Source organism: Cryptomeria japonica, chromosome 10, assembly GCF_030272615.1.
Source record: "Cryptomeria japonica chromosome 10, Sugi_1.0, whole genome shotgun sequence".
Lineage (NCBI taxonomy): Eukaryota > Viridiplantae > Streptophyta > Pinopsida > Cupressales > Cupressaceae > Cryptomeria > Cryptomeria japonica.
The window spans coordinates 909,472,434-909,498,047 of NC_081414.1; the positions used below are offsets into that span (position 1 = coordinate 909,472,434).

The following is a 25,614-nucleotide window of genomic DNA, read 5'->3' on the forward strand; positions in this document are numbered from 1 at the left end:
CCTATGAACAAAAATAACTCTTCCAAGAAAAAAGATGATAATCAACAAAGCAATCCTTCAAATACTTCACAAATTGCAACATCCACTTCTAACTTGCAATTAGGGGCTCAAGGTGGTGATGATGGTGAAGATCCAAACAAGAAAGGTGTTTTTAAAAGCACGTGTGAGGTTGATTCAAAGATAACAAAGAGGAGATCTAAGCTTAAAGATAAGCCATTAAATTCCATTGGAGAAGCAGTTGAAAAAGAAGGAAATGAGAAGATGATTTCAAAGGCGAAGAGTTAACTCCTAACATATCTAATTTCCCTCCTTTCTTAATCTCACCCTCATGACATGCCACTGCATCCTGTACAACATTCACCCACATTGATTCAGGATTCCATTCTATATAAAAATCATTTCTTAGCCATTATAGATCCATTCACTTCTATGGAACCACCAAATGCTGAAATATTTAGTACTTTGCATCTTCAAACTCCATCTTGGCTACAACAAAGCTTGCTCAAGAAAAGAAAAGTCGCTCAATTGGTTATTCCTAAATTTGATATAGTGACTAATCTGATTAAAAAATCTAATAAAACCAAGAAGACCAAAACAACAAGGTTAGTTGTTGATCCTTCATGTAGAAACATGTGTGTTGAAGTGGCGCGACCTATATGAGAGAAGAATGTGAAAGAGGCTGATGTAGCTGATTTTGAGTTTACCAGCGTAGATTTTGGTCCTTCATCACATGAAGGTGATGTTCAAAATTTCAAATGTTTGCTACTAAATTAGTGGAAAGGACCAAAAAGAAAAAAAGAAAAAAAGAAAAAAAGAAAAAAAGAAAAAAAAGGATAAACTGAAACAACAAGTACAAGTTTTAACTTCTTATCTTAAGGCAATTGTTGATTCATCCTCTATAACTATAGATATAGTTTCAGCTCCTGCAATTCCCCTTCCAAAGAGTGTCTTTGAAAAAAAGTCATGGAGAACATTCACATAAATCAATACTGTGGCAGAGCAACTAGAGAATGAATAGATCAAATGAGAGGAGATGCCATGGTTCTCATCGAAAAAGTTGGGGAAATTTATAAACAGGCAATTGCTAAAAAAGAAAAGATCACAATAGAGATAAAAGATGCTAAAAAAGAAGAAGCCACTTGGCAAGAAGTTGTAGATGACCTTTATAAATTGATCAAAATTGACAATAATATTTTGATCAGCTAGAATATCTTCTCTCAAGCTGAAGATAATCAATCAAAGCTATGGATAACAAGTATAGAATGGAAGATCATGAACTACAGAAATGTCTTGTCGGAACAAGAACTAGTCTTAGCAATCTGTAAACAAGTAAACCTCAATATTCAAAATGATCTTCTATCAATCACATCAAGATCTGTTAAATTTATGAATCAGAATTAAAATTTATCTTGTTCTATGTATTATCTATCACTGAATTGTTGTATAAATCTGATTGCCAACCATGATATACTATATTCGTTTATAGTCATCTATCACCAATCTGATAGCCACAGTCTATGATTCATCTCTCTGTTCGATTCGGTCTGACAACAATTTTTTTGCATGATATATTGTTAGCTGTGATATGATAACGACTAGATATTATCACCGTGTATGTGTTCTATATTTTGTTTTACCTAAGAGTTGTCCACAATATATAAGTGACGAGTGACTCTTTCCAAGAGTCGCCACCCTAGGTAAATGCATGAAGGATAGCAACTTTCACATAAGTTGCTTACTAACTAATTTTTGACTAATGCTCAGTCTAATGTCTCATTGGATAATTAAGACAATATACGATATGCAAAATACATTGATTATAATATAAGCATGTTTGCATATTGAACAAGACAAGAATTAAATAGATAATCATAATACAAATAAAATGTGTAAGGCCGATAGGCCATTCACACATTTGGATTGGCTAGAAGGAGACCAATTGACGCTATATTATCAACACTCCCTCTTAGCTAGGGAGGAACCTTTCTACAAGTTACATCAACTCATTGAAGTGATTGACCACAATGGCTACATCCATATGTGGAAAGGAAAGATATCACCTTACTGTGATATCCATCCATCATGACTCATTCATAGATATCACCTCACGTGATATCAACCATTCAGGCATATCCATAGATTAAATTTATTGTAGTGGGTTGGGTACGATCAAGCAATGCCTTGATCAAGACATCACTTGATCGTGCCCCCTCACAATAATAATGCAAGGCATATTACGTACCAACCGGTGCATATATTAAGACACCTGATAATTATCGATGGTGTATAGTTATCTTACCACCCGATATAATTATCGGTGGAGCATGGTTTATATTAACACCCGATATAATTATCGATGGCGCATGGTAATGTTGGCTTTATCTTTGGACCATAGTTTCAAGATGTGAATTATCTCTGTTGGCGATTCTATTCACAAACTCTTGAGTGGATTTCCTCTGTCGACGATTCTATCCATAAGCTCTTGTGTGGATTGCCTCAGTCAGTGATTCTATCCACAAGCTCTTGTGTGGATTGCCTCAGTCAGCGATTCTATCCATGAGCTCTCACGTGGATTGCCTCAGTTGGCGATTCTATCCATGAGCTCTTGTGTGGATTGCCTCAGTCGGCGATTCTATCCATGAGCTCTCATGTGGATTACCTTAGTCGGTGATTCTATCCATGAGCTCTCATGTGGATTGCCTCAGTCGGCGATTCTATCCATGAGCTCTTGCGTGGATTGCCTCAGTCCACGATTCTATCCATGAGCTCTCACGTGGATTGCCTCAGTTGGAAATTCTATCCATGAGCTCTTGTGTGGATTGCCTCAGTCGGCGATTCTATCCACAAGCTCTTACATGGATTTCCTCAGTCGGCGATTCTACCACAATCTTGAGTTATTGTAAAATCGTCACCTTCCAATAACCTCAAAAATACAAGTGGAAATCATTTGGAAGTCATCACTTCCTTATGATTTACACAGGGCACATAAAATAATTATTAGTATTAATAATTTAATAATCAATATTTATAATTTTTACCTCAGAAGTGCTCAATCTCGATTAGTAAGCTCCCTCTCAATCACAAGTTTGGAAGTCGTCATATATGAAACATTGTACTTTAGAGGAGTCTCTAGGCTTCTTGAATGATCAATTACCATTCATCATTTTAAAATACAAACTTTCAAGGAGATATTAATCTGATCTTAATCGGATCTTCCTTTAGGCGGTTAGGCTTTATAGAAGGAAACCTGGCTCTGATACCATGTTAAATTTATGAATCAGAATTAAAATTTATCTTGTTCTATGTATTATCTATCACTAAATCGTTGTATAAATCTGATTGCCAACCACGATATACTATATTCGTTTATAGTCATCTATCACCGATTTGATAGCCATGGTCTATGATTCATCTCTCTGTTCGATTTCGTTTGACAACAATTGTTTTGCACAATATATTGTTAGTTGTAATGTGATAACAACTAGATATTATTCACCATGTATGTGTTCTATATTCTATTTGACCTGAGAGTTGTCCACGATATATAAGTGACGAGGGGGTGACTCTTTCCAAGAGTCGCCACCCTAGGTAAATGGACGAAGGATAATGACTTTCACATAAGTTGCTTACTAACTAATGTTTGACTAATGCTCAGTCTAATGTCTAATTGGATAATTAAGACAATATACAATATGCAAGATACATCGATTATAATAGAAGCATGTTTGCATATTGAACAAGACAAGAATTAAATAGATAATCATAATACAAATAAAATGTGTAAGGCCGATAGGCCATTCACACACTTGGATTGGCTAGAAGGAGACTGACTGACGCTATATTATCAACAAGATCAATAGTAAAGGAAGGAATCCAAGACATGGATATTCAGGCTATAAAAAGAAACTTTCAAAGTGAAGTTAATATATAATTGTTTGACAAACATGCATTCGATGTAGAGATCATGAGGAAATTGGGCAATATCTTGACCTCACTCGATGTTGGTAGCAGTCATGTATCTAGCTATATTCAAGAATTGATGGGCGTTCAGGAAAATAGTTCCATTTGGAAAGTTAAAAAAAGCAGTGTGATTTCCCAAAGAATCAAATCATGGTCTAGGCAACAAAAGCATTTAGGAGTTTCAACAAGGCACAATCATCTTCACATCAAGGAAATCATGAAATTGCCATACTAGATTCTAATTGAGAAAGTTTCAAAGATGGGTCAAATGCAGAAAGAGAAACTCCTTGATTGATAATTTTTATTTTTAAGTGAAAGTATCGAGTCACATGTTTTATTTGTTAATATTATACTTTGTAAAAAGTGACTCTGATGAAGTGTTTGTAAAAAGGGCATAAAGTAAGCTTTATTTTGGTAAAGTTAAGAGTTTAATAAACTTGATTAAAGATTATTTTATTTTTCATAAATTATAGGTAGTTATGAAGTTCATTTTCAGGGTGGTTATTAAGCGGTTGCTAAAGTGAAGTCTATTTATACCAAGATTGTATCCATTAGGAGGGACTTTTTTTCAGTTTTGCAAACTAAGCTTGAATTTTTTTTGTATTGTATAAGTTCTCAAAGTGAATACAAAGCAATTTTGGAATTGTTTCATGAATTTTTTATGTTCAAAGTTGTTGGTTCATCATATGTTATAGCTAATAATAACTTTTGAGATTTAGTTTGTGGAAGAAATAGCCAGATCTCATAAAGAATCTTCTTTTCAAGAGTGTTTGTTTCCTGGTATCTCAAAAACAACATTGTTGAGGGTGGAATGAGTCCATTGTCGAGTATCTAATGTGTATACCTTGATATTTGTAATGGATGTAGTTAAAATTTCAAATAATATCGTGAAACTCACATAACGTTTGTATATCCATTATCAAGGGTTTCTTTTTCAAATTTTAGGTTTAAATCATTTTCGAAAATCTAAAATTACATAATAAGAGGGAGCTACCCCTCTCAAACATAGAGGAAGATTGTATCTCATAGGCAATCTATCCAACTGTTGGAATGAATTTGTTGCTTTCCCATTGGGCAAGTCACATTATTTTTAAAGTGACAAAGCTATTTACCAAAACTGCTAACAAATCTTTGTTGCAAAATTTTGGCAAGGGTTTTCTTTTGATCTTTATTGTGTGCCTTGTTTTCATAGATTATCAAACACTTCAATTGGTGCACTAAAACTGAACTAGTGTCTTTTGAGTCTTGAGCAATAGGCTCTTTTTGTTTCATCTTTAGAGGTTCTATCTCCCCATGTGGTCATTAGGAATACTAGTGAGGAGAGAACGACCCAAGTGGTAGCGAGGAAAACCCACCTCTTCTGAATCACTATAAACAACTGTATCCATGGTAAAAACCATGGGTAACGTGTGCTGATTAGTTCATACCGACACTATGTCTCCCCATAAACCCGTTTGATCAAATTTATTTGATCATTTGTAGGGCGTAACCCCTACCAGCTGGGAGCCTTCTATATTTACAGAGCTGAAAGTTCCGCATGTGTGGTCACATGAGCAGATGCCCTTACTAGCACCTTTTTGTTTTAGAAAGCCAAAATCCTTCTAGTTGTTGGGTCAGGAGGTCGGACGTGGAGTGACCCACACACATACGGTTCTTAGTAGGGATACAAAGTTCACCACGGGGATTTTTCATGGGGACTGGTGCTTGGCTGCCTCGAAGAAGTGAGTGTCGAGGGTGGAGCCATGGGGTCAAGCATCTAAGTATCCACTCTGAATAGCATAGCCTCGGGGGAAACCCCATGTGGGATCAACAAATATTGTCCTGGCCAACCATAATAATTGTGCTTGTCTTCTTTTGAACATTCAAACATTCAGATCAAACATCAAAACATTGTGTCTTTTGTGTCTTCAAGTGTATGCAAAACATTTTTACATCAAACAACACACTTTCTTTTGAGTCATTTTGAGTCTAAACACTTGCAAACATTGAGTCCTCATCAACATTGTGTCATCTTGTCACGAAAAACAGTCAAAAATTCAGATTTGGTCACAACAAACAACTTCACAAATTGGAAAAACTCACAATACAACAAACAAGAGCAATTAGTTTTAGAATTCTTGAGCTTCCTAAGTTATTTATCCATATTTTCATCTAGCATTCAACCTATCTTTGGGTCTCCCAAAGTTCATCATTTCTGTACACCTTATATTACATTCACATTTGTCTAAAGTTGAGTCAAAAGGTCACTTTCTTGTCCTCATCATACTTTGTCAACACATTACATACAACAACATTTTGCTAAGTGGTCCCTCATAAAGGTCTATCACCTTTGGGTCTCATTTGGTCTTACTTAGAGTCAAGGTCAACTTACCTCATCAAGAGAAACTATCATCTCTTTGGAAGCCACACCTACTCTACTAGATACATACTTGGTCTTACACTTTAGACATTGTAAGTACACCTCAGATTCATTTACATTCCATCCAAACTCTTGGTCTTCCATACTCTATTCATCTTCATCTAGTCTCACACATCTTGGTCAAATACCTAGTTCATGGTTGAAACCCGTTCCCAAAAATCTAGGAGAGAAACTAAAGAGGCTCAAGAGTCTGCAAACATGAGTGCCTATGAGTATGACAATGATGTATTTTTCAATTCTGATCATACCACATTACCTGACATGGATACCTATAGAAACATTCCAAATGTTGAGAACATGGACACTACAAACAACAATGATACACACAATGACAATATGGAGAAATTTTCTGTACATTCAGCAGAAGTGGAAGACTCCATTATGGATCCCCATTTTAATCGATTGGTTGAGAAAATAATGAGGAGAGATAGACAATATTTTCTACAAGTGATGGCACAAAGTGGATCCAAGATACCTCATGATTTTGACATGTCTCAAATAATGGAAAATCAACCTTTGCAACAACCTCACCTCAACATGGATCAAAGGAGGCCTAATAGTGGAGGCAATAGAGGACCACATCTTGTGCTTGAATCACCATCATCTTTGTTTCAAAAACCTAAGGTCCCATACACACATGGTCAAGCATATGATACTCACCTTCACAGACCAATGCAGAAAAATATACTCAATCACATGCCAATACTAAGGACCAACCACCAAAGCAATTGGATATCCAAAGGCATGTTCAAAATTTGGACACAAGGAAACCCCACGTCAAATTTGGGGGCAACACATTAGAACAAACTCATGATATGCTTGTAGAGTATGGTATACATGGACAAAACAGATATTTCATTCTTCATCATGACTCTATACCAAGTGGTCCTTATACGCAACATCACTATAGACCTCCTCCATATGAACATGTGTATGATCAATACCATCCATATATGAAACATTCTCCTCCTCCACTTGGTAGTTTAGGCATGGGGTATGGTCCAAGAAGTCGGTCTCCACCTAAGAACAATTTGGAACAACAAATAAAGGACTTACAAAAGAAAATGGAGGACATAAATACATCGAAGCCAACTTACACAATGAGAGACATATGTCCCTATCCATTTGAAAAAAAGCATTTCAATGCCTCCATTTCCTACACACTTTGTGACACCTAAGTTTGATAAGTACAGAGGCAAAGGAGATCCTAAGGCACATATAAGACATTTTTTCACAGCTTGCATTGAGGTAGCATCAGAAGAGACATATTTGATGAGATTATTCCCACAGAGCTTAGGTGATCAAGCTATGGAATGGTTCTCCCAACTACCACCTGGAATTAAGTCATGGGGTGACTTAGCAAAGGCATTTATCCAACATTTCTCATACAACATAGAGACAAACATATCAGTCACTACTTTGTGCAACACCAAGCAAAAGGATGGAGAGTCTTTTTCATCATTTTTACAAAGATGGAGGAATCTAGTCAGAAGATGCTCTTGTGAAATTCCACAAAAACAAATGGTAGAGATGTTCACCCAAAATGTTAACAAAGACCTTGGTTATGACTTGAGAAAAGCTTGTTTGTCCACCTTCAAGGACGTCATTGAAAAAGGCTTAGCAATAGAGAAGGTCCTAATTGATCAAGGAGTAATTAAGATATTCAAAGAAAACAAAGATGACTTTAAAGGAAAAGATAAGACAATATTTTGGAATAAAAACAAGAACACAGTCAATGATGGTGTTTTTGATGCCAATACAGTGCGACCCAAAATTGCTTTTTCCGGATAGAGCTCTACAAACAATAAAGTGAATACTCAAACAACTTCCAAATCATGAAGGAAGTATACCCCAATGGGAGAACCACTTGAGTCAGCTTTCAAGAAGCTAGTGGAAAACAAAATAATAAAAATTCTAGATTTGCCTCCATATGAGCCAAAGGTCAAACCAAATTGGTGGAATGATGATGAATATTGTGAATTTCATAAAATCAAGGGACATAAAATAGGAAACTGTCATCGACTAAAGAACATCATAAAAGATCTCTTTGATAGAGGTGACATTGAGATTGAAGGACACTCATCCAATCAAGAACATGAAATGTTTAAAGAACCATTCCCAAACCATGACAAGGGAAATGCCAAAGCCACAGATGAGCAGGCCAACTATGCCAGAGCATCTTATAACTATGATTCAACTGTCAATCACATTTCGATGGATAATTGCGTCTCTACCATTATCATCAAGGACAAAACACTTGAGAATTCTACCCAAAGACCCAAGATTGTCCTAAAAGGCATTGGATCTTCTTCCAAACCTACCTCTGAATGTAATGTTACAACTTGTCGAGGTAAATTCACCTTGCAAGGTGCTCCAGCCGAAAACACTGCTTCCTCATCAACCAAACCTAAGTATGACCTTGTAGAACAGTTAGGGAAGACACCCACGCTTATCTCCATCCTTGAACTTTTACGCATATCCACTACACATAAAGCCATTCTTTACAAAACTTTGAGAGACACTACTGTCCCCACTGATCTGAACATGGACCAGTTTCAAGCCATGGTGGGATACCTTTCCATTCCACATTCTCTTACATTCACCGAAGATGATGATGCCTGCGTGAGCCAACCACATAATACACCTTTACTCATTGAAGCCTTCCTATAGAAATATCGAATAAAACAAGTCTTGATCGATGGAGGAGTTGGTCTTAATATATGTACTTTGAACAGAATAATACAATTGGGATATTTAGATAAGGATATGAATGCTACAAACAAAATTACCATCAAGGCATATGATGATGAAGAGCATTCATCCAAAGGCACAGTCACCTTGCCTCTCAAAGTAGAGCCGGTACAAAGGATGTGGTTTGTCAAGTCCTAGACCTCGATCTCACATACAACATATTGCTAGGACGTTCATGGATTCATGAAATGAGAGCTATTCCCTCAACATATCATTGGTGTATCAAGTTTCCACACAATAGAGTTGAAGTGACTGTCAAAGGTGATCTGAATCCATTCATATATTGCAAAAACTTGCAACCTAGATCAAAAATAACAATCCCAGTCAATTGACAAGTTGTTCCTTCATCAGCATATGCTGATCCAAAATCCTTAATAGCTTCCATATCAAAACAATCAGAGATCAAAGATAAGTTCAAGGTTAAAGACATGAGATGTGGTGAGTATATCTTTCATGTTGATCAACTCCCACTATCTCCTAAGGTATTCAATCGACAAGAACAATCTATAAACAATTTGCAAGGAATTGGGTATGAACCACCTAGTGTTGTGGCTACTAAGTCTGAATGCAAATCTCCTCTAGTGGTGCAAGCAGCTCTTAATATCAATAGTCATAAGAGTGGTTCCAGTGAAGAATTTATTGAGCATATCGCTAACCCTCTTGAGAACTCATATAGCCTTACCATTTCACCCACTCATTCCATTTCCACTCTGCTCCTAGACTTGGATCAACAAGAATCACAAAAGCCCTTACTAATTGGGGATCAAAATCAAGCTTTGAAAAGAAAAATATAAAAGTCAATAATAAAGAAAAGTTCTTTAGTCCAAATCAAAATCAAAAGCTATTGGACTCGGCAAAAATCAAGGTCAAGGATAAAAATACTATGAAGAAAAAAGAACAAGAGATGATCTCCCCTAATATCAAAATAACTGGGGGCAAAAGTTCTAAAGTTTTAAGTCAAAAAGCATACTTGTTGATCCTAAGTCTTCATCATGCTATCCTACTTTCACTTCTTTTCACAATCATAAGCCTTCATAACTCATCTACATGTTCCACACATCCATCCCCTTTTGGCGATACATCATGGACCTTTAATGGAGCTTCCTCGAAGGAATTTGTTATTAGGGATGCCCAAACTTCTTTATGTGACACACATATGGGCCTATGTAGTCCACACGCTAGTAATTCTATCTCAGTTCCTTTATAAAGGAAGACAATCACTCGAGCTACACATCATTCAGTCAAGGAATGATGCAACTACAATCATAAGTTCAAGCCTCGCATATTTGAGGTGGGTGACTTAGTTCTAAAAGGAAATCCTAAAAATCAGCAAGACAGAGAGAAGAAGGGCAAATTCGAACCAAATTGACTTGGTCCTTACATCATTACAAAAGCCTATGGATCCAGTGCATATCAGCTCTCAACTCTAGAGGGCGAACCTTTGGAGGATCCAATCAACAACATTCACCTTCGCAGGTTTTACACATAGCTCTTTAGAGTATCAAAAAATTCAAAAATACAAAAAAAAAATTTAAAAATAAAAAAAAGTAAAAAGAAATAATCCATCCAACGATGAAAACCACTTCGGTAGCGCCTTGGGCAAGTACCATAATGAAAATCGAGTCACCGGTGCCATGCGTAGAGACATTTCTCTTCCCTCCTTCACGATTCTCTTTCATCACTTCACTTTGCACACATACACAACCTATCCATTCATAATAAACTTACCCATTCCCATCATGGTTTTTTATTGATCTACCTAAGATTGGTTAGCCATTCATAATAATCCTTCCTTCTCACAACCTTTCCATCCATAATAAATCAACTCCTATCTATGGCTAAGGCAAATCCTACGTCTAGTGATGGGTGTGGAATTGAGAGCATCACACATTCTGAGGAGTACATTTTCTTCCAAATTTCCTTTAGTCTATCCATGCACAATCCACAATAAAGCAACACTTGCATCACATATCCACAATAAAGTTTCATCTTCTCTACAATAAAGTATCAGTTTCATGGATTCAGTCAGTTTCAGATGAGACACAACAACAATGGGCTTCAACAAAACAAATCTTTCAATAGACTCGGAAAATATTATGGTTCAGTGCTATCTATCCTTTTGTGAAAGTAAACATTGTGGCCACAATCAAATAAGACTTATACAAGTGACAAGAGACACTAAACTTGAGGACTACAGTGGATGTTGGTGTTGAGTCTTGGTTTTCTTTTGATTGTATCTTTTTGGTGACATGTCTTTTAGCTTTTTCGAGATGTCTTTGATTAGAAATTTGATCTTCAAGATGTCTTTGACTAGAAAAGCGAGGATGGGGTATCGTCACCTATTTTTCTTTGTTGTCTGTGGATTGTCTTTTAGTAATGCTATGACTTGTCCAAGGGTATGAGGATATTGTGAGTCTAGTGTGAACTGGGGCATTCCTTGTTTGCAACTATCTGATCTCCATGCAAACGGGTACAATGACTTTCTAGGTCGAGCATATGCCTAGATGTTCATAACCTATTTGCCATAATAAAGCTCCATGATGATAATGCACAAGAAGCTCTTTTGCTTTCATATCTTATATCTTCCATCCCCCTTTCTTGATTGACCTCCATCGTCCTTCCCAAGTCCGTGTAGCCTGCTATCACATGACTGAGTATAATGACATGCCAAAAATATTTGTATTTCATGTAGTTTGCACCCGGATTACCACATATTATAATTTCATACATCCATATAGATATCACAATTGCATCACATCCTGCACAGAACACATGTTAGCAAATTTTACATTTTCATCATGTAAATAGTTATTTGCATTACCACATATTAGCATTTCATACACTCACATTTGCATAGCATATAAAACATAAAAGAACAAAAATATTGCATTTCATCATACATATTTGCATCCATATCATAAGAATCACATAGAAACATACATCACATAGGTACACATGCATATAGTTTCTACAAGGATGAATCGTCTCATATATATAATCATAAGTGTCATAATACAATGATGTCAAAATCATATGGCTATAATCACCTGAAGGTGTCATAATACAAAATGGTACAAAACTGATACATAGGGATCCCTCTAAGTCTATGATGAACTCCATCCCTCTGAGCCGGTTGGCCTCGATGAAGTTTGAGCCTTGGAAGGACCCACCCCAGGATCATCTCTCTTGCCCCCTCTATCTAGTGGTAGTGGAGGACCTATGACCCCACCTTTAGATGCCTATCTCTTGTCTCTCCGTCCAGTGGTCATCGTAGTCCGCGATGGTCTTCAGAAGCTCCTAGCCCGCTGATCTGGTGGTACCACTCCACAGTACAGGTCTCTCCAGTAGGCTATCTCCTCCCCTGCCTGCAAAACATAGGTGTATCTGGCTCCTGTGTCCTCTGCTGCCTGTCTCCCTGCCCTCATTTCTGTCTTAGCCTCTGTATAGCATTGAATATCCTGATCCGTCTCTCATTCAGTGTGCCTCAGTTGTCTCCTGAGCCTAGCCACATCCCTCTCCAGATCCTAGATCTCAGCATTTTGTCCCTGGAAGATCTCTCTCAAGGATAGTAGCTCATCCTCCTCCCCCATCCCACAACCAACCCTCATGTTGCCCTGTTCAGACATAGGAACACACTGATCACTCCTCCCAGCACCACTAGTAGCGCTAATCCTGTCTGTGTCATGGTATCCCAAGTCCTGGATCCTAGAACACTCATCTTAGTGCATCCCTGTCTCCGTCTTGATCGCAAGGAACCAAATCCCCATCAATCTGTATCCTCAGTATCCTGTATACATCCTTTAAGGTGACTATCATCTCACCCATCAGAAAATGAAACGTGCATCTCTCTGAGTGCCATCTATTAGCTAATGCCATTAGCAATCCCATGTTCACCCGAAACTCAGGAACATACAGAATATATCGCAAACCCATAGCCTAAACTACAGCTCTATCTTTGGCTGTTTACTTTGCTCGCAAACTTTGAGTTGAAGGGAATTTCTCACGTGACTCCAGCATCGGTAGGTCCTCCTGTAGTCAAGCAAATTAATCAACTGTGTCAATCCTAGTGGTACTCCCTATTCATCACAAAGTGTTTCTTTTTATCCTAGTGGTACTCACTGTTCATCACAAAGTACTACTTTCTATCTTAGTGGCATTCCCTGTTCATCACAAAGTGATGTTCTTTTTAGTACTCCCTATTCATCACAAAGTACCGCTTTCTATCCTAGCGGTACTCCCTGTTCATCACAAAGTGCTAATTTGATCCTATCTTTAGGGCACCTACTTGAGTGTATCCTCTTGAGTAGCTTATCCAATTGACAATGTATGTTCTATCACAAAATTGTCAATTTCATCTTGATCCAATTGGCAATGTATGTTCTATCACAAAATTATCAATTTCAGCCTAATCCAATTGGCAACATATGTTCTATCACAGAATTGTCAATTCCCTTGGTACTCTTGTTCATCACAAAGTGTCTCGATCTATCCTATCCTAGGGCCTTTGCTTGAGTGTATCCTCTTGAGTAGTTTCCTAATTGGCAACGTATGTTCTATCACATAATTGTCAGTCCTAGCCCTATCTACTATCCTAGTCCTCCCTAGAGGACCTACTTGAGTGTATCCTCTCAGCAGCTTATCCAGTCGACAACGTATGTTTATCACAGAACTGCTGATTCGACCTTGAAGACATAAACACGCATTCATGACACAAACACGTCTAGCCTTCCTAGATGCGCCTTAGCGTTTTCCCCCCCGCTTGACATTTTTCTAAACCTACCTAGAGCATATTTATTGCACTAGCTAGCATGCATTTATGACAACAATTAATGCAACAAAGTTACAAGGAGGTTTTGTGGTACTTACCGGCTCTCTTGCATCTACTGGCCTCTGATATCAGCGAACGTGATCGAATCTATGCACCAATGCTATCATTGTTGACTGCTCTCTGCTCTCTCTGCACTCTGATATCTTAGATGTGTGGATGACAATGAGGATGTTTTCCCTCGTAGTCTATCTTATGGGCTACCCTACCCCTAGTCTCCCGAGTCAGTCTTCTTTATCCCGTGACTCTGTCACTCTATCCTATCCGGTCAGTCCATTCTAGCCTTTCTTTCTTATCGAGAGATTGTCTGTGATCTTTCCAGACATTTTCATCCAATCTCTCAAGGGGGCATATCATTTTCATCTTGGGGCAACTTTGTATCAGTTCATCTTATCTTCTTTGAAACAACACGACAAGCTGCATTGTCTCAAAAAGGTGCAAAATGTAGACACCTAAAATTGTCCTGTCTAATTAAATAAATATCTTTATTTATTTAATTAATTCATTTATCCAATTCTAGCCTTATTTCTCATTTAAATAAATACTATTATTTATTTAAATTATCCTTTTCCTAAATTAAATAAATATCTTATTTATTTAATTGATCCCACTTCTTCTATTAATTAAATAAATCTTTATTTATTTAATTAATTCATTAGCCTTTTCTACCCATGACACATGTCATTCATCTCTTAATTCCTACACTACCTACCCTCTCATTATTTTATTATTTCATTTACCTACCCTCTAATCCTAGCCGACCATTTATCTTTTACACCTCTTAATCTTATCCCTCCATTTCATATAGTGTCTTCTATATAAGAGGATACGCTCCTTCATTATCAACCCTAATCATCCTAATCAATCTACACATTCTAATCATTCTAATCATTCTATTCAATTAAACTACTAGCACTCCCAACTACGCTTTCGAATTTTCATATGCGATCAAGTCTACTTGCAACCACATTTCTGTTCTTTGTTGAGCTCTTATGCACACATAATATCTGAGAGCAAATATATCAAGCAAGATCAATGGAGATAGGAAGAATGGAGATCCAAACCCTATTGGACATGTGATGGTATAATCTTTGTGATTTCATTTGATTTGGATTGTCTTTGGTAATCTTCATATGCTATGGTGGATCTTTGTTGTTGTTAGGCTAGGGTTTTGTGGTTGAATCTATTTAGTCTTTCAATATTGTTTTATCCACTTTCACCATAAATAGGGGGTACCTTTTTCCTACCAATCTTGGCACAAACTTAACACTTTTTTGCTTGATCTAATCCCAAAACCAGAGAAGACCAACACGAAATCAAGGGTAGCTTTAACTAGAGACGTTGTGGGACCAAAACTTGTGAAGAATTAGTATATAGCTTTATTTTAGCATTATTATTTAAGAGGCCATGAGGAAAATTATGACATATTTTATTATTAGTTTGTGAAGGATTCAATGACATAATGAATCAACCTTTATTGAAATCACTAATTCAAAACCATTAAAAAAATATTAATAATTAAAATAAGACACATATGTTTCTTATAGATACTTACCATTATAAATAAGAAAAAAACAGTGACTAATCTTTCTTTCATACATAAATAGTATCATATGCTAAACACTTTCTATCTATAACACATTGCACTGAAAATCATATAAATGAAACACCTTCTCCATATACAAAAGAAATATCTAGATCATATTAAGAGACTATGGTCATAATTAAGTATTAAAATTGAGAGTATAAACCTAGTGCTCAATCTTCATTATTTTGTAATATCATAGGTGATGTTTATAATAAATTTTTCATGTTGCATATAATATCATAAGAATTGTTTTATGAGGTCTTATAAAAAAATTATCTGTAGAATTGTTATGATTAAAACTTCTAATCACATCCTTAATGAAATTATGAGTTATGTTATTTTTACCATTCATTATTAATTAAGTTAAAACTTCAAAAATGACTATGAATACATTATTTTCATAAAAAAACTAATAAACAAACTTTAAGATTACCTGATGATCTAATTAATTGTATATGGAGATGACATAACACCAAACCAATAATGCAAACCTCACTCTATATGACCCAAAATATGAAACAATAACACACTATTCATATTAAAAGACTAACTTGACATACATACTTTTATGCACTCAAAATTTACATTCCATGGAATTTCGGGTGAGGAGGTGTTATATACATTATGTTTCATCAATTCTTATAAAAAGGTTTTATTAATGGGGATATAACATGAGGAAACATGCTATAAGGCAAGGTTTTAAACCTTTCAAAGCTGCAAGAAAATTAAGAAATTATAAAGGAGAAAAGATGAGTTGTTTAAAGCTATTTACATGTATTGTATCATTTATTTTTAATCCTGATATTCATAACGAGCCTCTTGTTTTTATCAAAATTTACAGCATACCGTCTATGTTATCCCATATTTTACTGAATCTCTTATACATCTTCAAAATAAAAAGAACTCCAATAAAGACATCAATCAAGAGACATCAATTAAAAGGGTTTACTTCAACTATACGACATATCCGTCAAGCATTTATGTTAACTATTGGGTGATTGCATTGTGCTTGGTAGAATTTGTTTATAACCAATTATTGATGATTAACTTACATAAACACATGAAAACTTATATTATTGAAATTCATTAAAGAATATGGAAAGTATCTCCATTATGAGAAAAGTAGTTTCAGACTTAGAAAGAAATTCATTTAGAAGCCGCTAATCTCCTTTTCAATAAAGTATTTACCAGAAGGTCCACCAAGAGGAAACAAAGCTAATTTCACTACATTTTGAGCACCTTCACTTGGTGATAGGTCTCCTGTATCATATGTCATTCCAGTTCTAACGTATCCAGGATGAATGCAATTTACGTACGCCTTATCACAAAGCTCACGGGCTAACAGATGTGTGTATGCGTTCATACAAATCTTTGACATTTTGTAGGCGGAAAATGGGGCTGGCCATCCTTTCTCTTCCAAGTTTTTCTTTTGCTTGACATCGTCTAAAAACTGACTTAACATGGAATCCAGAAATTCCTCACTAATAATATCCATGTCAGAAAGTTGTTTTTGTAGCACTGGATTTGGCATCATCTGTCAAAACATTTGTCAACATATATATAATGCATTCACACATTATATGATTGAAATATTATTATTTGGAGCTGTGAAAAGAAAAAAGAATACCTTGAGAAGCCCATGTAAAGAGGAGACATTAACAATTCGTGGCCGGCGAGACGATTCCCTTAATAATGATAGCAAGCCTTTCACAACTCTCTTTGTACCATAATAATTTATATCAATACATGTTGTTACATTTTCATGATCATACACAGAAGTTTCATTCGATGTTCCATAGAACTGCAATACAAAGGGAATATTGAGCTAATTGAATAAGAAGATAACTCAAATGCAATTTGAATGGTAAGAATAGTTTGTGTATTCTTTCAGTGCACAACTCGCAAAGAATATGGCATCTTCCTTACATCAAATGAACGAGATACATAAATGTAATTAATTAACATTTTGAAATAAAGAGTATATATTATTTGAAAATGAAAATAATATGACTATCTTGAAAAGTAATAGAAAAAATAATATCAAATCTGAAAATCATATAGATAAAAGATAAGAGTTCATCCACACCTATATAATAAAGTAATTCTATGAAACATCTTTACCCTTCCAAAAAGAAACAAATAATTATAATATCACAATGTCATAAAAGTAATAAAAGAAAGCCAAGTTGTAAGAGATATAAAACTTAAAACTAGGGGAGATTCTCTATCATCAAGGTAACCCCACACTCTAAAGTAAATCTCTTGCATCAGCAATAGGATCTCACCCAATGAGAGCATTTTATTCATGTGCCTAGGGTTCATTATGAAGAACCATTGTATGTTGAATAGCATCAATTTGTTAGCTGAGAAAAATCCACCTTATAATTCACCCATGTTGGTGGGAAGATGTTGAGGAGAGATTACCAACATTAGGAAATTCACTAGATTGATATATGTGGGGACAAGACCAACCTACACATTGGCTAACTAGAGGATAGAGCAGCCCTCTACAACTATTGAATGGTGGTAGAAGGAACTTGAGTCACTATGCCTTTAGTGTAGTTAAGGTGACTAGGTAGAGAAATGCATGGTCATACTTAATTGGCTAGTAGCACATCTAAAATAAATATGATGTACAAGATATACACCATTTTATTTGATTTCACTTTGATATAAGTTAATCCTATGATTTGTTTGGTTGTGTTACTACAAATATAAGTGCAAGGAAATGAAGTTGCATTCAAAGCGTCCTACTCATAAATGCTTCTTGACCATTGGGATAATGCATCTTGTATGGTCTCCAAAGTTTTATTGACTTGTCCCTCTAATAGGGGTCAATCCCATCCAAAAGAATAGTGAAGTGTAAGATGTCATAATGCTTTTATACATGATTCTCAAGCTTCTCAACATAAATCTCATGGTTGTATTGTGTGTGGATGGTCTCAAGTTTCCTATTAGCCTATAACTTCCTCTCAACCCCATAACAAAGTTGATTTAGGTTGGCTAGAAAGTTGCAACTCTCATCTTACACTGATCATTTATCCTCCAAAGGTTGTCAATCAACTCCCAAAGATGTGTAGGATGAACGTATTAATGGTAATGATTTTACAACTTGAAAACTTCCATATTTGATGGTCAAAGTAAACATCATGTGTGGAAATAAAATGATTGTGTTCTGCCTCCTACAACTAGTTTAATAATTGTTGCTATTTAGAAACATGTGATCATGTTTTCTTTTCTAATATGTTGTTTAAAATTACATTTTGTACAGACTATAATATGTTGTTAAAAAATTTAACAACTCTATACAACTAATGTAAAAACATTATTATAGGGCAAATGTTCAGACAAGCAGAGAACGTGACTTTCATATTTTAAGGCCCTACAGCATGGAAAACTATGCTTAGCATGTGCACTGAAATTAGCAATTCATCTGGCATACCTAACATGTAGCGTATGAATAAACTATCCCTAAACCCTGCTAAGTCATCTAAGAGAGCTTGTGATCTTTGCTCTGTAAAAACCCAAGTGTTTGAAGTCTACATTTCAGATGACAGTGTTTATCTCTCTTGATCATATTCATGGGAGATTCTCTTCATAAACATGCAAAGATTGTAAAAGTGTATACCCAACTCACCAGTAATTGGCGCATATCCACCCCAGCTTTTTCCATCACTTCCCAGTTCATGCCTTGCCCCGCCACTGCTGCGTTGTTTATCTGATAAAAACCAGAAAATTACATCCCATAAAATCAAACAAATACCCTTCAACGGAGCAAGACAAAGATAAAATACAAACTCAAATACTTATACCAAAATATCTAATCCTCCAAACATGGTTTTCAACCATTGGGCCAGATCTGAAACACTTTGGGAGCTCTGCACATCTAATATGTGAAAATGAACATTACCAACTGCTGCTTCACCCAGATCTTTCATGGCAGCCAACCCATTCTTCTCGTTGCGACACGTAAGCACAACAGTCATGCCCTTGCATGCCAGCTGGCGAACGATCTCTAAGCCTATTCCCCTATTGGCTCCTGTAACCACCGCTACTGTTTCCTCACTCCACCATTTCTGATCCTGTGAAAAAACAACATTATATTTTTGTTAAAACATTCACTTATGCAATCAATCGACTGAGATTAAAGCACTTCCAAATCTGTATGGAAAATAAGTGATGCTTCGATTCCAGAATGTTACCATTTTGAGGATATTGTTCGTAGCTTAAGCTAATTAAGCTCCACAAATAGATCCCGGGAGCTCTTTTGATAGAGTTCGTGTAAAAGCAAAACCTAGGGGACATTACAGACTCACATTTCTTTCGAGTTGCCTAAGTATTTATTTCTTATCAACTATTCTTTTCACCTGAGCTTTATTTAAATATTTCTTTAGTTGTTTAGGAATTTGTTTTTATCCATTTACGTTAACTTTAAGAAATTTAGGCTAACATTATTTAAGAGAAAGAACAGGGTTTTGAAATAAAGGAGGGGTTAAAATTTATTCAAAGTAGAAGAATAACAAAGAAAGGGCATCAAACAACTCTACCAAGATCCACTAAGTGTTTCAACTGATGAGACAAATCCAAGGGTCATTGACCCTTATGCATGATATATCAATTATACATGTGCTCAGAGGCCCATTTGGCCTGGCAATCGACAACACCATTCCACTCCCTTGGGATATGCTTGAAAGAAACAGAAATCAAAGAATCACTCAAATGAAGAATCTAGTTAACAACTGAACTCAACTGCCAACTAACATCTGCAGATTGTTGCCGAGTCAACAAATTCACCACCACCTGAGAATCTGATTCACAAATGAGCCTGCTCCATCCAAGAGCATAAGCACACTCCACAACAAATAAAATGGCAAGAGCCTCCATCAAATTGTTAGTATAACAACCTTTATAAATAGAAAAGAGAAACAAAATAGTCCCCGAGCTATCTCTACCAATGCCACCAACGCCAACAGGACCAGGGTTACCCCGAGAAGACCTGTCTGTGTTGATTTTCAAAATACATTGTGGAGGAGGACACCACCTCCCCACCCGATCTATCTCTCAAAAAGGCTGTCTATTGAATTGTTTAAATGCTTAATTTTAATAGACTAAAAGGACAAACCTTTGTCTTTGTTGAGTTGTCTAAGAATTTGCTTTTCATCAATTCATGTATAGTTTAATAGTGCATCACTATTTACTATGTTATTAATCATCAACACTCTCAATTTCTTCTTACAATTTTAAAAATGTCATGGGCATCATACTATACCTTTATATGTACCTTTCAAGTTTCTAAATTATTGTCTTTATTAATACACATGCATTTAGATTGTTAATAGTTTTACACTAGATCTTTTCTAAGTTTCTTTTGAAAGCTAATACACTTCCCAAAACATTCACAATTCTTCTTTCTTTATTGAGAACCTATAAATATATTATACCCTTTCCTAATAATTTAAATGACCTAAACTCATTACAAAAATCCTTAAATCATTTCACTCAACACTTCACGTTGGTATAATAAATTCATACCCATGTCCTACACTTCAAGTATAATTTAAATTTAGTTTCCCACTAATTGCACACCCCTAGCCATCTCTGTCCTAAGTATAAATTTCACAAAATATCAACTTTTTATAACCGTTAACTCTACAAGACCTTACACTACATTTGTGTACATTAAAATTTTATTTAATACCTCATTAAATTTATTCCAACACCCAAATATATACTTGAACTATATGTATATAATTTTCATACTTTGTACATTATTAAGAACTATAATTCCTTATCTATTCTATTCATATCACATTTATATGATGATATTGATTGTAATAGTTCATTAAATCTTTTCCTATTTGTTTGAGCATATAATATTGACTCTATCAAGTTATACTACCTCTCTTATGATCTGACGCTAATTTATAAATGTGTTGAACAAACAAAAATATAGTGGAAGACCAACTTTTCTAAGATACTAAAGTAATGAATTCCAAAAATAATGTTGATGTTATAGAGGATGGAAAGCCACATATTTATTTTAAAGATTAGGCTCGACACATAATTAGTATTATAGACAAAGCCCAACTTCATATTCTTGATGAAACCCAAACTCATAATTATTTGATATTAGAGAGGGATCTCCACTACTCCACTATACAAATACATAAATAAATTTTATTAAATATATCAAGAGAAAAAAATTAAAAGAAGGATATGCACCATTTATTTTTTATTGATAGAGATAATATTATGCTGAACGTTTTGATTGAGTTAAATCTCATTAAATATAACTTTCAAGGAAATATTTGAAAATCTCTTCAAACATGTGATATAATTTGTAAAAAAAAATACTATTAATTATATTCAAACATGTGATATAATTTGTAAATAAAAATACGGTTAATTATAATTAATCCTAGTAAGGGGTATTACAATTGTTAGGTATATATTTAAACAAAAAGATTAGAAAAGACACGTATAAAAAGTTTACAAAAAGTTTAAAATGTGAATAAAGGTTTTAGTTCTTTTAGAAAAAAGAGGTCATTGTATTGATAAAAGAAATTTAAGAAGAGAGGTGTTGACTTTCATTTTAAATACGCAAAATCTGGAAATAATCAAATATATCATTTTTAAATGAAACTAGATTAAATAAAAAATTATATCAATACATGTGAAAAGGAGAATTGTTTAGAATAATATAAATATGGAAGAAAATTAGCCATTGATGTGCAAGGTTGACCAAATTGATTACATTGAATACGGCGTTAGGGAGTTGACCTTAAATTTCTATCACGTGCATACTCATCCTCCATGAATTAGTAGAGCTCTGCGTTCTTAGGGATAGAATTAGATAAATTGTTTATGAACATGCTAGACATTGGTTGGAGATACAAAAACATGATATACAAATAAAAATATAGCAATTATATTTGTCTACAGCTAAGCTAGCTTAATATGGAATTACCATGGGGATTTTCAATATTGTTATCATGGTTTAATAAACTACTTCAATATGATTTAAATAATCAGTTTATACAAATGTAAAATATTAATAGAAAGAAGATAGAATCTGATTTGAAGAATTTTTTGAATTGTATATTTTTTTTTAGTTTAGTTTATCTATATGTTAGTATTTTGCAATTTTGAAGGTCTTAAGGGCATTTTTAGCCCCTGCCAAAATTGTGGGTCTACATCTCTTGGAGACCTTTCCAACGAGATCAACGACTCGTAGTTTCGAGTCCCAAGTAGAAAGTTATGTCTAGTTGAAGTTAGGATAAATTTTCATATAGTTTTTTGAAAATTTCGTAGTTTTTAGATTTTATTATGTAATAAACAAATGTGACTGTTGGGCTTTGATTCTCAAGAGGTCTATGTGACCCTTGGAATCTCATGAACTTCTATATGTTGGATTTTCGAATGAAATAGATTATTTTTTGGCTTGCTTCAATTCGATGATTTCTGGTTCTTGTAAATAGAATTTACAATACCGCAGGTTCTCACTTAGGTGTTGTCATCCGAATCCATAATTCAGATCAGAATCACCATAAGATAACAAAAAGAATGATGCATAAATTAGGAGCATAAGAATGAAAGAAACTCTAGACGAATAATCTCACAACGTAATATTTGTGTGAATAAAAACTTTAAAACTAAAATCCACAAAAAAAAGAAGACAAGAACATATTGTCATTTCACACACTCCTTTAAGCACCTACAAACAAAATTTTCTTAACTTGCTAATTTCCCGACATTACTACTAACTCAAAGACTATACATATATAACCTCATGAGAAGTTGCACACCAAAAACAATTATAGGAATCAAGATGGTTTACCTAACAAATACTAACTAGTTGCTAGTAGATAAATAGTAATTTTAATTACATTTTTGTAAATAAAAGTTACCACTTCAATAAAATCTAAATGGTAAAAAATAGTTATCATTGTCAATAAAACCTTCATTCTTTATGAATGGTTTACAAACAATATTAAGATTAACTTAATATAAAAAATTTATAAGATAAATGACACACGAATCCTAATAATCATAAAAATCATATTGAAATCTTGACAAACAATCAAAATTGAAATGAAAATGAATCCCATATTAAATATTCTACCAATTATTAGTCTATTGGATGGCTTCCTTTGATCACTTACCATATAGACCTCTAACTGGTGTTCATTGGGTTTGCTTATAAAAATTCAACATAAACTTTATGACCCTTCTAGATCTATTCATGAATCATCATATAAACATTTCTTCCTTCTTTGATAGGTATCATAATCAATTCTAAGAGATTTCCATAATCCATCATGTTCAGAGTGTAGTTTTTGGATTCGATTGTGTGTAAGATTTTTGCATCAACGTTTCAGATCACATTCCATGATAGATGTAGTTTCTGGAAATGTCCAGAAACTACATCTATGTTCAGAAACTACATCTATCATGGAATGTGATCTGAAACGTTGATGCAAAAATCTTACACACAATTGAATCCAGAAACCCAGAAACAACATCTATCATGGAATGTGATCTGAAACGTTGATGCAAAAATCTTACACACAATCGAATCTAGAAACCCAGAAACTACATCTATCATGGAATGTGATCTGAAACGTTGATGCAAAAATCTTACACACAATCGAATCCAGAAACTACACTCTAAGATATCATAATGATTACAAACCAGAAATTAACCAGTACTCTTTGCTTTGTTGAGATGACTTTGATGATCTAAGGTCGTACAGTATAGTAAATTATGCTTAGCCTGTGCACAGATATTAGCAACATCTGGCATAATATGTACCTTATAAATAAACTATACCCAATCCCTGCGTAGAGGTTGCTAAGTCATTTTAAGACAGCTTGTGATCTTTGTCATCTAAAACCTCAAGCGTTTGAAGTCTGCATATTGGATGACTGTGTTTATATGATTTACTCATATTCATGGAAGATTTTCTTAGTAAAGATGCAAATTAAAAAGGTGTATACCCAACTCACCAGTAATTTGCGCATATCCATCCCCGTTTTGTCCATCACTTCGCAGTTCATGTCTTGCACCGCCTCACCAATAATTGGCGCAGAGTTTATCTGTTTAAAAACCAGACAAACAAATACTCCTCAACTACCTTTCAACGGAGCAAGGTAAACGCAAACTCAAAGACAATCATATCATTAACAAAATATCTAATTCTCCTAACATGCTTTTCAACCAACCATTTTGAAGACATTGTTCGTATCTCAAACTAACCTGCACCAATAGATCGAGAAATCTCTTTGTATAAAGTTCGAGTTACGTCCTTGGTACGTTGTTTAAAAAATTGTTTCTAATCAATTTTTTTTCCTATTTAAAGAAAAGGACAGACTCAGTTCTTTCTTGATTTGTCTTAACTATTTATTTTTATCAATTATTCTTTTCACCTTAATTTTATTTAAGTGAAAGCACAAACTTACATCTTTGTTGAGTTGTCTAGATATTTATTTTAGGTTGATTTGTTTTGGTCATATTTAAAGGAGATAACAAACATAAGTCTTTGTTGAGTTGTTTAAGAATTTATTTTTGATCAGTCATTATTAGTTCATATGGTTAGACAATACTAATGCATTCATCCTGTCCAATTAAGTCTCCAAGCATGAACCAATAGGAATGCAGAATTAAAATCTATTGACTTTTTTCCTTATGTTTTTATGCATATCTATTTTTTAAGACATTTGCAAATTTCATTTATCTATATTTCTATTGACTCATAGCAATGTATAGCCTTATTGATTCATTTTTAAATGTGGACAACTATGAATATTGTAGTGCATAGTGTCACATTGTGATAGTGGGCAATTTTCTCGTGCATAGTGTCACATTGTGATAGTGGGCAATTTGGTCTTTTTGGAACCAGCTAATAATTTGGCCTTTTTTGCAGCACCACATTAAATATGTAGTAGGACAGTCTATGAAGCTATTCCCAATGCAACTATTGGTTGCATTGGAAAAGATGTAAAAGAAAGAATACATAGTGTAATAGACAAAAAACATGTGATGAGTACTCAAGTGGGCTAAAAATGCCAAAT

The 25,614-nt window shown here is 34.7% G+C and overlaps 1 protein-coding gene across 3 annotated transcripts; it reads right to left on the minus strand.

Moving 5' to 3' along the window:
* Positions 1-16,596: 16,596 nt before the first annotated feature.
* Positions 16,597-24,822, minus strand: LOC131050554 ((+)-neomenthol dehydrogenase). Of its 3 annotated transcripts, none has more exons than XM_059213435.1 (6): positions 24,766-24,822; positions 24,550-24,639; positions 19,356-19,625; positions 19,181-19,261; positions 17,171-17,344; positions 16,597-17,061 (listed from the first exon to the last, which is right to left on the minus strand). In XM_059213435.1, exons 1-6 carry the CDS (start codon positions 24,766-24,768, stop codon positions 16,999-17,001), a joined length of 681 nt encoding a protein of 226 aa, XP_059069418.1. In that variant the 5' UTR covers positions 24,769-24,822; the 3' UTR covers positions 16,597-16,998. The 3 variants fall into 3 exon arrangements, with proteins under 3 accessions (XP_059069418.1, XP_057840742.2, XP_057840748.2); XM_057984759.2 differs by having other exon boundaries at positions 16,597-17,077; positions 24,766-24,809; XM_057984765.2 differs by lacking the exons at positions 24,550-24,639; positions 24,766-24,822 and adding an exon at positions 24,356-24,501 and having other exon boundaries at positions 16,597-17,077.
* Between the last annotated feature and the right edge of the window lie 792 nt (positions 24,823-25,614).